This window comes from Cloeon dipterum, chromosome X (assembly GCF_949628265.1).
Source record: "Cloeon dipterum chromosome X, ieCloDipt1.1, whole genome shotgun sequence".
Lineage (NCBI taxonomy): Eukaryota > Metazoa > Arthropoda > Insecta > Ephemeroptera > Baetidae > Cloeon > Cloeon dipterum.
Genome location: NC_088790.1, coordinates 12,234,493 through 12,247,254, shown reverse-complemented (window position 1 = coordinate 12,247,254; position 12,762 = coordinate 12,234,493). Strand labels below are relative to the sequence as shown.

The 12,762-nt window shown below is 37.0% G+C and overlaps 1 protein-coding gene across 1 annotated transcript in view; it reads right to left on the bottom strand.

Moving 5' to 3' along the window:
- Positions 1-3,290: 3,290 nt before the first annotated feature.
- LOC135946303 (glycine receptor subunit alpha-2-like) overlaps positions 3,291-12,762 on the bottom strand; it is a 127,851-nt gene continuing 118,379 nt past the window's right edge. The window contains exons 6-9 of the mRNA XM_065494476.1: positions 11,589-11,723; positions 8,839-9,068; positions 6,690-6,830; positions 3,291-5,403 (exon numbers count right to left, since the gene is read on the bottom strand). Coding sequence (XP_065350548.1) covers positions 5,068-5,403; positions 6,690-6,830; positions 8,839-9,068; positions 11,589-11,723 — 842 coding nt within the window. The 3' untranslated portion in view covers positions 3,291-5,067. The remainder of the gene's footprint in view (positions 5,404-6,689; positions 6,831-8,838; positions 9,069-11,588; positions 11,724-12,762) is intronic.

The following is a 12,762-nucleotide window of genomic DNA, read 5'->3' as shown; positions in this document are numbered from 1 at the left end:
TCATTTTGAGTCGTCTCACCTTTTCAAACCGTTTCCTCCAGTCTATCAGTGATCCCCTGCCACACTTCTCGCTTCACCATTAATTTTGCTGGGTTTAAATAAAAGGCAGAAAATGCGTCGGCACGCGTTGAACATTCAACCGTCTCAATTAGAAGGGGAAAAGTCGAGCTCTGCACCATGCAGGAGGGCACGTCTTTGGGGCACAAAATTAATTGATCCGGTCGCGGATCACGTTCCGAATTCCCCCTTTCAGCCGCCGAATGTGGGTCTCCAATTTATCGTACAAAGTTGCCGCCGCTCGCCCAATAATCCCCTTATTTTGCCTGGCTCTGATTGAGCGGTTTCGTCGCTCGGCGCGCACACAACTGTAACAAGTCGTGTTCAATGCGCTGGTGCGGGACAAAAAGTCAGCGCAGACAAATTGCTCCCGCCGGCAGCCCAAAGTGCGACTCGGGAAATTGACTATTTACAGCCCCCAATGCAAAATACAATACTCAAATAACGTTCAAGATGGAATATTTGATGTGCAGCTGCCACTTTGATTTGTGAAAGCTTTGATCTTCCAATTGCGCAGTAAAGGGTATTCTATTAAAGCCGCCTTTTTGCAACGAGAGAATTTTCCAACAAAAGGATCACTTCAAGGAATGCTGAAGTTTCCGCATAGTAGATACTTGATTTTCATTCTAAAATTCAATATGGAAGACCCTATATTGCGCTCCCTTATTGCTGAAAAAAAGTGGATATCAAAGATGTTTTCCACTGTATACAAAGGGAAACTCGGAATTGAGTTTCAATGAAAGTGAATTCGAGGGGAATTGATTTCAGGAGAATTCTTTTTATTAAGAAACTTGCTCCACGTACTTAAACAACAACATTTAAATTTTACTTTCGATTTTAAGGTTTCTGCTAATTGCTTACATACATATATCCTTCTCGTAAAAGGTTTTTATATAAAATAAAAGACGGCTTTTCTCTGTAATTTCATCTGTTGTTTGCAATAATTTACTCACAATTCCAATTAATGCTATAACATTTGAAAGCTGCATATTTTAGCTCTTTGGGAAGTTAAACAAAGGCTTGTAAATTTGAACGCATGCAACCATTTCTTTTTATGCTGTGATAAATACTTAAACTTAATGTGAAGCCACCAATGTGGTAGATATTGTGATCACCTTTGTATATATTATTTTTAATGCATCTATCTAAAATTTCATGCAGAATAAATTATTTAAATTATTCATTTATTCAAATATTTATGATGTAACAATACCGAAAATGTTGTTGAGTTGATGTCTTCTATTTTACCCAAATGAACTCAGACAATAAAATTCAGTCTTCGTTTAACACTTAATAAAAATAAATTATATTGAAAATTAAAAATATTTATTTACAAGGGAAACTTGAATTTACTTCTTTATTATGCCAAACATTTTACATGAAAAAAATTGCACACGATTTTCACCCAGTGGCTCTGTTTTGGGCACCTTCTTCTGCCGTCATTAATAGACCGGAAAATCAGGAAAATGTTTACACCAGAATAGATTAAGCAGAAGTTGGTTTATTTGCATAATCCCTTCTTAAATCACTCATTAATCAATTTCAATCTCAGTCAGTTTGACTCTGATTCGCGGAAACAAAGTACTTTCGGACAGAAAATCTTGTATGCTAATGAGGTTTTGATTGGAAAACTTGGCCTCTCGCACTAGCTCTCCTCTGGCGAGAAAGATTAATGCTGCTCGCCGAGTTTCCCTTCAAGGGGGATCAACACATTTCGCTAATAAGGCCAAAAGGGTTGCATGCACCTAGCGAACGAGTAATTACCCAGCGCGTGGCAATGTAATAAACCTCCTTATTGTTCTCTCCCCACGCGTCACTTGACAAAGCCGCGCCGAGAGATGTTTGCATAATTCATGCTAGAGCCGCGATTCAATTCAAAGTTTGTAATTAGGTTCATTTGCAGGCGCACAAGTTGTTTCCAACTGTCAGCCGGTGCAGTTGAATAGTGGGCGCATCTTGCGGATGAATGGACCTTTGATTGCTTCGATTCCTGCTGAATGTTTGCAATTAATGTTTCAACTCCGAGAAAAATCAAACTCACACCAATGCGTTTTAAAATCTCTTTTATTATCAATGAAGGAGAGACATCGGAGACATAATATTTCAGGGTTTGTGATTGCTCTTTGCTTATACACGATTGTTACGATTTTAATAACAGCTTTCAAATGAGATAAATCGCACACACTTTTCGAGTCAACACGTAAATCTTTGCATCCCTCAACAGTCGACACAACAGTTATTTTACAAAGTTAAGCTTTTTCTATTTTTTAACAGTGAACAACGATTATAATCTTTAGAAACGGAACACCTACATAATTTTAAAACAACTCACGATTTATTAAAATTGCTTAATAGGAATTTGTTTTGACACTGCAGCTATTTGAAAAGCAAGAGCAAAATGGCCAGCCAATAATAATGATGGAAAATTTGTAACTATAATAATTTGAAATATAGTAATAACCGGTAATAACTCAATCATGACCCATCTATATAAGGAGGTTAATATAGAATTCGATAATATATATTAAGCCATTTTTTATTTGAAACTGTCTTTTACAATCAGCAAAAATAGTGAATATTAAGAAGTAAAAAAATAGTGTTGACTAATATTTTAATTTTATGGTAAATATATTATGTAATAGTAAACGCATTGGTTCAAAAACGGAATTTTTTGAACATAAGCTTAAAAATATTTGAAATTGTCATTGGACAAAGATTGTTTTAAGCTGCTTAGTTTGTTAAATAAATTTGTTTTTAAATTTGAGAAATGGCAATAAATATAAGGTCACAAATAATTTGGACAAACTTGAGCAAAGAGAAAGGCTGGCCAAGTGCCGTTGACGCCACGCAGTGCACAACTATATATATAATTTGCATAATCTCCCGCGCGCAATCCTCTTTCGCACCATTTAACATAAATAATGTCTAAGCGCGATTTTAAAGCCTCGGTAACCCATTGCACGATTTGCGTGTTTGCGTTTGAGTACAATAATATACGTAGAGAGAGTTTGTTTGCGGTTTATATATTTACAGGCCGCCGTTCGAGGGCAATAAAGCACAATTTAACGATAATACTAATCTGTGTATTTTGTACAGTTATAGAGAGAGTGTGTGTGTATGTTTGAGTGCGGTGTAATAATCACATTAGCAGAGAATGAAAACACATCAGCTGCAGCCCAAGTGACGTAATAGACATTGTTTCTATCGCTTGGTATACACGCACTTTTTTAAAAAAAAAAAAATGAAACATGTTTTTGAAAAGTTTGTACGCAAATATCTGATTTTCATATTTTGTAAAATATCCAATATTCCACCTTTGAGCCTTTTCCGCAGAATCGATGGAATTGAGATCGGAATTATCGATATAGTTGACTATATTTATTATTCTTTGATTACATACTTACCGGATTAAGCATTTAACTATTATTTAGAATCTTTTAAAATGCTTATTTCAATATTTTCTTACACTTTTGTCGAGTTTTGCCGGTTGAATCGTTCGAATTAAATTCTACTTATTTTACTGTATGAAAATTTCACGTATAGCGAAAATCGATTTCTTATAATTATAAATTACGCTTTAAAAATTCGTTTTACCATCTATGCACAAGCATCAAGTTTGAAAGTACGTTTTTACATAATTCGAGAATTGAGCGAGTTTGGGAATTCAAGGAGGAAGAGATTGAAAATTTGGCAGCGATCAATATATAATAAAAATTATTCCTTTAAATGCTTTACATGGAGAACAAAACACAGCCAGGGCCGAGCGTATAATAGAAAATCGAATTTCGGCGACGCGCTGAAAGAAAATCGACCCGACTCTATCAATATTATTTCATTAATGGGCGTAATCTTGAGACATTTTAAACTAAAATTGCTGCACGCTTATAACAACTGGATCCACAGCAAGAACCGTATGATTTCAATTTTAAGATTTTTAAGCAACACTTAAAACTGTCTAAAACCATTTTTAAAGCCCAAGCCCGTCAATCCACCAAAAACCGACCTGAACTATGTTAATTTCCAATGAAGCCATTTACAAAGAACTAAAAAATGGAAATTTTCTACATTTGAAGTGCATTCATGATATTTAAAAAAAATCAGGGGATTTTAAATTTGGTATTTCATTCTAAATATTGAAAAAGTCGGAAATAAACTTAGCGTCAAATCAGTGTTAAGCCGTTTCAGGATGTTGACGAAATTTATGGGCTATTTTTTAATAATTTTTTCTGTCGAGACAAATTTTGACTGGAAGGGATGCCCGGTTGTGATGCATTATTTTATTAAAAAAATTGATTTCCTCAGTTGTGACCATCTGAATTGGACCCTTGAGCTCTTTAAATATTTCCAGGTATTGCGAAAGAATTGCAACTTGTAATATCTTTGGCAATAGAAAAATTGCATGAAAAGTAAAAACATTTCTGACAAATTCTAGTCAATTGTACAATTTCCGGATCGTTTGGACCAATTCATTTTAGGCAAATTATACGCTCCCATACTAATCCTTTCCATAAATCAGGGATAACTGCTCTCATTTTGAGCTTCAATGACTTATATAAACTGTCGCTATTTCATATCTTGGTGGATAAAGATCATTAAAAATTTGCTATGAATTTTTGTTAAAATTTCAACTTTTCCAAAATTTGGCCTTTGCTGCCAATTGATTTCGTTGTTTCTTTTTGGATGATGTATGATGTACGGGGTAAAGTCAAACCTGCCGTTACATAATGAACGTAATTTTGAATCAAAAAATGCTTCATTTTACTGTAAAAAATTTTATCAGAGGAGATTCAATGGACGCAGCAGTCATTTTGCAGCAATTTTATCAAAATCCCTACAGAAACACCCGGATATGCGTGTCAGGTAGGTGTGTTAGTGAATTCTAGAGCAACGACGGATTGTCTTTTTTATTCTTTCTTTTGGCAAGAATTCGATGGAACTCGTTGAAGAAGCGCAAACGCTGTTGTTTCCCGCTGAGGAGGAGCGCACCGAGGGTCGCGTGTCCCCACGTTATTAGAAGTAATACTCGACAAACACGGTCCAGTACATGATATTGAGCACGCTGAAGGAGAGTGGAAAGAAGACGCGCGAGAAGCGGTCTATGAAAATGGCGCGGTCGCGTCTCCGCTGGTGGCGCGCCTGCTGCCGGCACACGCGCTCGCTGATGGTCGGCGGCAGTCCGGCCAGCGCTTCCGCCACCATCGGCCCCATCAGCTCCACCGCCTCCGTGCCGCCCCCGTTGCTCTTGGCCGCTGCCACCCCCGCCTGGTTGTTGCATGGCGAGCTAAGCGTGTTGCCGCCGTCGTCGCTGCTCCCGCCGGCCAGGGCTTGCGTCTGAGCTTGGATTTGCTGAAATAACATTGTCATTTTGTTAGCACTGCATTCAAGAAATTGTTTTATTTCTATCAGTTGGCTAGGAATAAGGTTTTTTTAGGACGAGCTCCACACTTAAGGGTTGATTTTGTTTTATCTAAAAAAATGCAAATAAAAAAACAGACACATTATCTTTTAGCTGTCAAAAGTTCAAAATTTAAAAACCAATCTGTTAACAGCTAGAATTAATTGTAAATATTTTTACCGTGTATCAAAATATGAATAAAAGTTGACAATTTTTCTACTTTTTGCTGTGCACGTGTGTCAATTTAAATAACCAATTCAAATATCCAAAGATTTTTGGGAACAATTAGTCTTTGTGTCCTTGGTTCTAGCAAGCGCAGTATTTTTTGACTGTTTGAACAAGGATTGACCACTGCAGAGCCAACAAAGATATTCTGTTACTAGTAAAATTAGCATTTCGACTTAAAAAAAAGAAAACTGCCTGCCACTTAAGTTTTTAATAGTTAAATTTAGCATTGCTAGATCGAGATGCGACTATTTCATATCCATAATTAATTGCGGAATTCCTACACACCGTGATATTGCAATAATTGAAACACCGCAGTATGCCGTCAAACTCAGAGATCCCTGAGAGGATGCGGTAGCAGTAGGTCGAGGGCAAATGCAGTTAGCTTACATATTATAAATTCCAGACGCAATTAATCGCTACGAAGCTGCCTCTATCAATAAATACGAATTTCAAGGTAAATTTCAATGTTCTAACAAGTGAAAAATTAAAAATATTTTTTACGTTTATTGTTATTTTGTGATACCGTACATAGACATTTTCAAATCTTCTAAACACTTCCCCAAGACAATGGCTCCACTGGGCAGCACACCCTTTCGAGGTTTTTGCCTTCCTTTCACGGGTTACGAAAAGCAGAAGTCTTTATTCACTGTCCTGTAAACTTTTGAGGTGATTTTTTCCCTATTTTACATTATTTGACTTCTTAATAACATAACGTGTGACTTTGAAATATTTTTTTTTGTTAAATTGAAATTTTCCTATTTTTATATTATTTTTTGGTCTCTGAAAGTATGCATTAGTGTATCTTGAATTAGGAAATAAATACGTTTGCTGATTAATACTTATTAAAGAAATAAGAAAAAAGGGTACGAATCTTCAGCTTTTTTTCTGCTTCATAATTTCTTTTTCTGGGATAAACTATCTAAATTTCTCAGCCCAATGCAATTGTTGTTTTGCTAAAATTACACCATCAAAGATTTTATATTTGGACGGGGTTAAGAAACGAACTCACAATTTTCCTGATCATCTTCTTGATTGCCGCTGGTCTTTCCCCGTCCTCGATGAGGTCTCCGAGGATTATGTTGACGAGTGCGTATTCCATCAGCGAGCAGAACACGAACACCGTGCAGCTGGACATAAACACGTCTATTGCCTGCAACCAGAGACGAGACCGAGTGAACAATAGCGCAGCACTAACCGATTAATCAATAATGCTATGGAAAGAGATTACGATTAAAAGCTCAGCACGAGTCAAATTTCTTTACTTAATGTTGATTCAAAAACACTAAAAAAGTCTTGTTGGAAATTAGAATAGTGAGAATAAAATGTGAAAAAAATACAAATTTTGAGCAATTTAAAAACCTTATACATCAATCCAATTAATTCTTTAAACAAGTGTATCGTTATATTGGTTAATTTTTGGCCAAAGTTTAAAATACTATAAAGCTTAACCAATCCTTAACCAATCCAAATGAAAAAGTTGCAAATTTACCTAATTTATTAAATAAAAAATAAAGCCAATCAGCTGGATTTCAACTCATTTTTTTGCAAGTAGGGGAGACACGTTTTAAAGAAAGAAAAATGTTGGAGTAAAATTGAAAAATGATGATCAATTTGGAGCAATAAAAGTGTCGTTATCGTGATCGGGGTATGCAAGCCGCTCGTTACGCGCGTCACGCGGGTTGCCTAGTGCTCGCAGCGAGCGATAACGGCGCCGAGTTTGCAATCCAAATGTGCGTGCCACGGAATTAGCATTATCTGCCGCATAAAAGAGACGTAAAAACGCAGTTAGAGTGCTTTTAATGCGAACCGGCGCAGATATTCCTCGAGCAAGGACACTGGAAAATAGTAGTAGGTATTGTATGAACTGAAATAAGATTTTTTTCGTCATCTAATTTCCGTGAAAGTGCTCTCTTTTCACGGTCTGAATGGGTCTGTTGTTCGTGGTTGGGCCGTATATATGGAAATTTCATTCCCACAACAAAAGTTAATCGTGCGCTTTCATTGAGGCCTTTAAATTATATTTCTGTTGAAAACCGCCCCTGCCGCTCTGGCTGGTGAATTTAAAATTATGCGAATGAAATTTGAATAAACGTTAGAGGAACATGGTTATTTGATGGTTTCCACAGCAGTTGCATACCATAACGAGATTTAAAAATTAATTTTAAAAGGAAAATTGGATTAATTTCTTTGAGACGGTGGATAATTAATTCCAATGTTTAGAAACATTGTATTTTTATAATGTTTTGGTTCTCTTCAGTAATGAGATTGCTTGAATTTTTTTAGTGATTTTAATTTAAACTTGAAAGAGTTAAAAGTATTTTAAACCTTCTTTGGAAATATAAAAATTATGCGCTCAACTCGAAATGCAACAAAAAAATCATTTGGTAATTTCCGTTGTTTAGTGATTTGTAAAAAATTGCCTATCAAATGAAAGTTTTGGTGCAAAAAATTATAAAGAAAAACACAACATTCATCAGTTTTACTTTCCTTCTCAATTTAAAACGGTTAGTGATTCTTTTGTGCAGTTTATAAACTCTATTTTCCACCACCCGGGAACAGAACGTTCTTATCATCCTAAATCACGAGAGATGCCTCGCGCTCGCAAGCAATAATTTCCGAGGCTTGTCTCAACTCGAATCTGTCAGCGCGCAGGGCAAATCTGGTGAAACGCAATAAATTACTCGAGCTGCAGCAGCAACGCCGGCCTTAATTATCCTTTCTTTCGCTCGTATATTTACGTTAGCCTTATTTTTTAATTAAGAAGACGCTGCGTGGATTAGTGAGTTTATACAAACTGCGCCAGGCTTAAAATTTCATCAGACCAACGAAGAGATTACCGTTTCATTTTTAAGCAGCAGTCGTGCTGATTTGATGAGAAATTTGCATGAATCCGCAGTCGTGCAGCGTTTGCGAATTGATTCTCGCGGGAGGGCGTCTGTTTTTAATTACTTCTGCTCCGACTGACATAAAAAATAACAAACAGGATATCGGAAAATAAAACTGTCGAGCGCCGAGCGGATATGAAAGAAGCGCCCAGCAAATTGAATCACGGCTGGGGAGTGTTTTTCTTTTTAATAAATTCTGTCCTACAATTGCAATATATTTTCTCAGCGTTCTATAAAGGAATAAATCACAACAAAAGCCAGCTGGTAACTCACTTTGATGTATGAGACCGGTGGTAGGGACTTCTGGCTGTTGGCGTGCTGCGTGGACAGGGTGAGCAGCGATGTTACCCCCAGGGTGACCCTGGCTGGCACCGCCTCCGGCTTGATCCAGAACGAGATCCACGACATGATCACGATCAAGCACGTGGGCACGTACGTGTGGAATAGGTAGTAGCCCAGGCGACGCTTCAGCGTGAAGTTCACCTCCAGACACGTGAAGTTACCTAAATGGCACGATTCATTGAGATTTAGCGAATAAAAGTAACAAATTTACAGCATGTGAATGATGGGACGGGAACTGAAACTAAAATTGAGTTATTTTGTTCTAAAAGGATAATAGAATTCGTATTTGGACAATATGCTTGAAACGTGACAAAGATGTGATGTTCAAAAAGATTACTTGCTAAAAAGGGCACTTTTCTTTCTAAAAGTAAAAGTTAAATTAACGATTTACATTTCTTAATTTTTATTTTTGCAAAGAAAAACCTGTATCCAACTCTTAACCAATTAAACCCTCTATCATGGCTTCTTTTCCTGATAAAAAGTATTACTAATACAAATCTTAAACGATTTCGGGCTATTTCAAAACGGGACTAAAACAGAAAAAATCAACATTTGAATTGATTAAATTTTGACCAAACGTGTCCTCGACAAAAAAATGCGGCTCCGACTTTGTAGCTGATCTTTTGAACTTTAAGTCCTAATCAAGACGTGCAGGCAATCTGGTAATGACGGGTAATTAAATTGATAGGTGAAAAGAAAATTTAATTTCAACGAGCTTGGAGGCAAAAAGCTTGCATTATTTTTTTCTACTTTTTAAGGAATTGAATTTTCACCGTTTAAAGCAAAAATAGCAAAGCCCTTAGGGATATGGAATAATATAAATTCATATAACAAGCCGATATACTTTCCGAGCGCCGCAAGGGAGAACGTATTAATACGGCCGTGCAAAATTGATGCTTCTGGCCCGATTGGGAGCCCGCCATGCGTACCAGAGCGAACGAGTATTAATTGTTGTGCCGACACGCGACATTACATTTCAGACAGCGGACTCCCATTGTTTCCCGGCGGCAGACTGACAAATAATAATCATGCAAATGAGCTGCTAAGGTCTGGAGAGAGCGGGGGCGGCGTGCGTCAAACGACAAAAACAGCAGAGAGCAATAATGAAGCGAGAGAGAGCGACGCGAGCAAGTGAGTTCCGTTCCAACCCTCCATCGGGCCGCAATCCACTCCTAATTATCTCATTAACCAAGCAACCCTCTGGCGTAATTAGCGGCCTCGTTAAATTTGACTCGCCAGAGTGCGACTCATACATTATATTTCATTACGCCGGCAAAGTGGTTCCGCCGGCCGCGAATATTAATTGGCAATGCTCAATTTAGTTTCAATTTGAGCGGGGTTTTTTTTGTGAGTTTAAGGCATATAGGGTTCAAATAAGAGAAAAAATATAATATGCCCTATTAATTAAAGAGCTAACTTTTATGACATTGCTAAAATTAATTTTTGAATGTTGATTCAAATGATCTTATAAATTTATGAAATTATTTAGCTTCCAACCTGCGGGAAATGCATTTTTAGATTCAGAAATTATTTATTGCAGATCAGCAGGGCAACTGTGCCCCATACATCCACATCCAGAACAAAAAATATATATAACAAAGCATTATTTTTGTTTTGATAACAGAGGGAAAGTAAAATCAATCTATCTAATATTTTTACCATTTTAGATGAGGTGGGAAAGGGTTTGAGGGGTACTTCAGTTATCTGGAGGAAGTTATGACGAGTTGACCGGTGTTCAGTTTTTGTAAATCTGAGATGCTTAGAAGCCGAGATTTGGTGAAAAACGTCTTTTTCATTCAGAGGTCATCGTAATAAAAAACAGGAGCCAACTAAATTTCGGTTTCCAACACTCGCATAATATAAAAAAACTGCGTATCGTACTCAACTCGTTTTCATGTCCCGTGATGAGCTGAAGTGGTTAAAGGGTGATAAGCACTTATTCCATAGAGCAGTATGGTGCCAAACATTAAAAAAAGAAAAATGTTACGTTTTTTTATAAACATGGGGGATTGAAGGGTTGGCGCCCTTATACTGCTTTGCCTATGTAGGGGAGGTTGAGATAGCAAGTCTAGTGGTGTATTGTTTTTGAAAATCTTATCATTAGAAGCTGAGATTCGGGTGTGAAAAAACCTCACAGAACCCCAAAAACCCCAATTTAATTTAATAATAGTTAATTTTTTTTATAAAAATATAGCTCGTGATTAAAAAATTATAGATGTGGAATGGATGAGGAAAGACGAGTAAAAATATTTGTTCTGCTTGAACTATACCGTTTTCTTTTTTTACTTTTTGTGTAGTGGACACAAGACTTGTTTTGGTTGAAATAGTTTCCCAAAATATGCATTTAAAAATTCATATAGTAGATCCTTTCAAACAGTTGTGACTCAATCAGCTAGCAGCTAACAACACAGAGTAATAAAATATTATGTCTATTTAGCATCTATTTTATACAAATAAAACACAGAGGAAAACGGAATGAATCAACTGCAGCGCAGAACATGACAAACGAACCGGAGCAAGTGGATTAATTGAAGTAATCAATATAAAACAACTACTAAGCAATCGACTGAGTGGATGAGTTTAATTATGCTAAAAGGATTAAATGACTTAACCCATTCAGCAAATTTTCTCTTTATTTTAAAGTTCCCCGGGAATTGATGGGATAGGCGCGAGACACATACCAGTGGAGTAGAGCTGAGTGCAGTCGCCGGTCGAGTTGTTGACTATGTCCAACTGGGGCAGCTCGATGCGGTCGTCGACCACGAGGGGCACCAGCGGGTCCCAAACGAAGACGAGGTCGTCCGTTGTGTGGGACACTGCAACAACAAAGGCGCGAGAATTAGCTGCGAGCCAAGCACACCTCTCGGGACGCCGTATTTCATTTGCCTACTTTAATAAAAGACAAAGTGGCACACAATTAGCCGACGGATACGCTTGCAAAAACCGAATTAAGTGAGCTCAAGTGCGCCATTTTCCTCGTGTAGTACCATCGCGGTCAAAGTGTCACAAAGTGCTTCTAGCTGATGCGTCATTTTCTAAGCAAATGAGTTCTATTTTACTTCTCACTAAGGACAAAATATTTTAATTTCAAAAAAGTGTTGGTCAATATTTCTACAGTATTCCATTTAATACCTAAAATTAAAGTAGATATGTTGTGCAAAATATTGATAAAAAAATTCGCCTTAACCTTATTGTACTCTCTGAAATTTGGGAATGAGCTAAAAATACCAATGTTTAAATTTGCGAGAAAATCACATTCAAAGTTTTCGCGCTAATCAATCGGTGAGCACCGTCTTCCTAATGAAAATCAGGAAGAAATAAACTTTACCTAATAGAATCCGCACAACGTTGTATAGATCGCGACGAAAGGAATCAAAATAAATAATTAAATACAGACAAAATGTAAAAAAAATATTGAAAAACACGTGAGGCTACCATAAGATTTGGCCTTTGTCAGAACGATATATACAAAAATTATTTAATTCAGCTTGATTTCTCTAAAATATTTAACCAGTGAAGAACAAAAATCGATCAGACTTAAGTTTTGGTCTGAACTGAAACATAAAAAGTAGGTTGTGAGTTTTGCAATCAGTCGAGAATTCTAATTACTTTGCAAACTCACATCGATGGTTATGATGGTGAAAAATTATTGGATAGGAAAGTGTGCAATGAGTGAAGCGAGTCGGCTCAGTTGTATGTGGGATTGGCGCAATTGTGCGTGCTGTGGTGCAGTGCAGATGCTTTATTCAAGCGCGCGCGTTTTGCCATTTGTTTTGCCTCTCCATTGCAAGTGCCAATATCGGTGCTGGTAATTTATCATAGCTCAGCTGGATGACACCGGCCTGATAAATAATC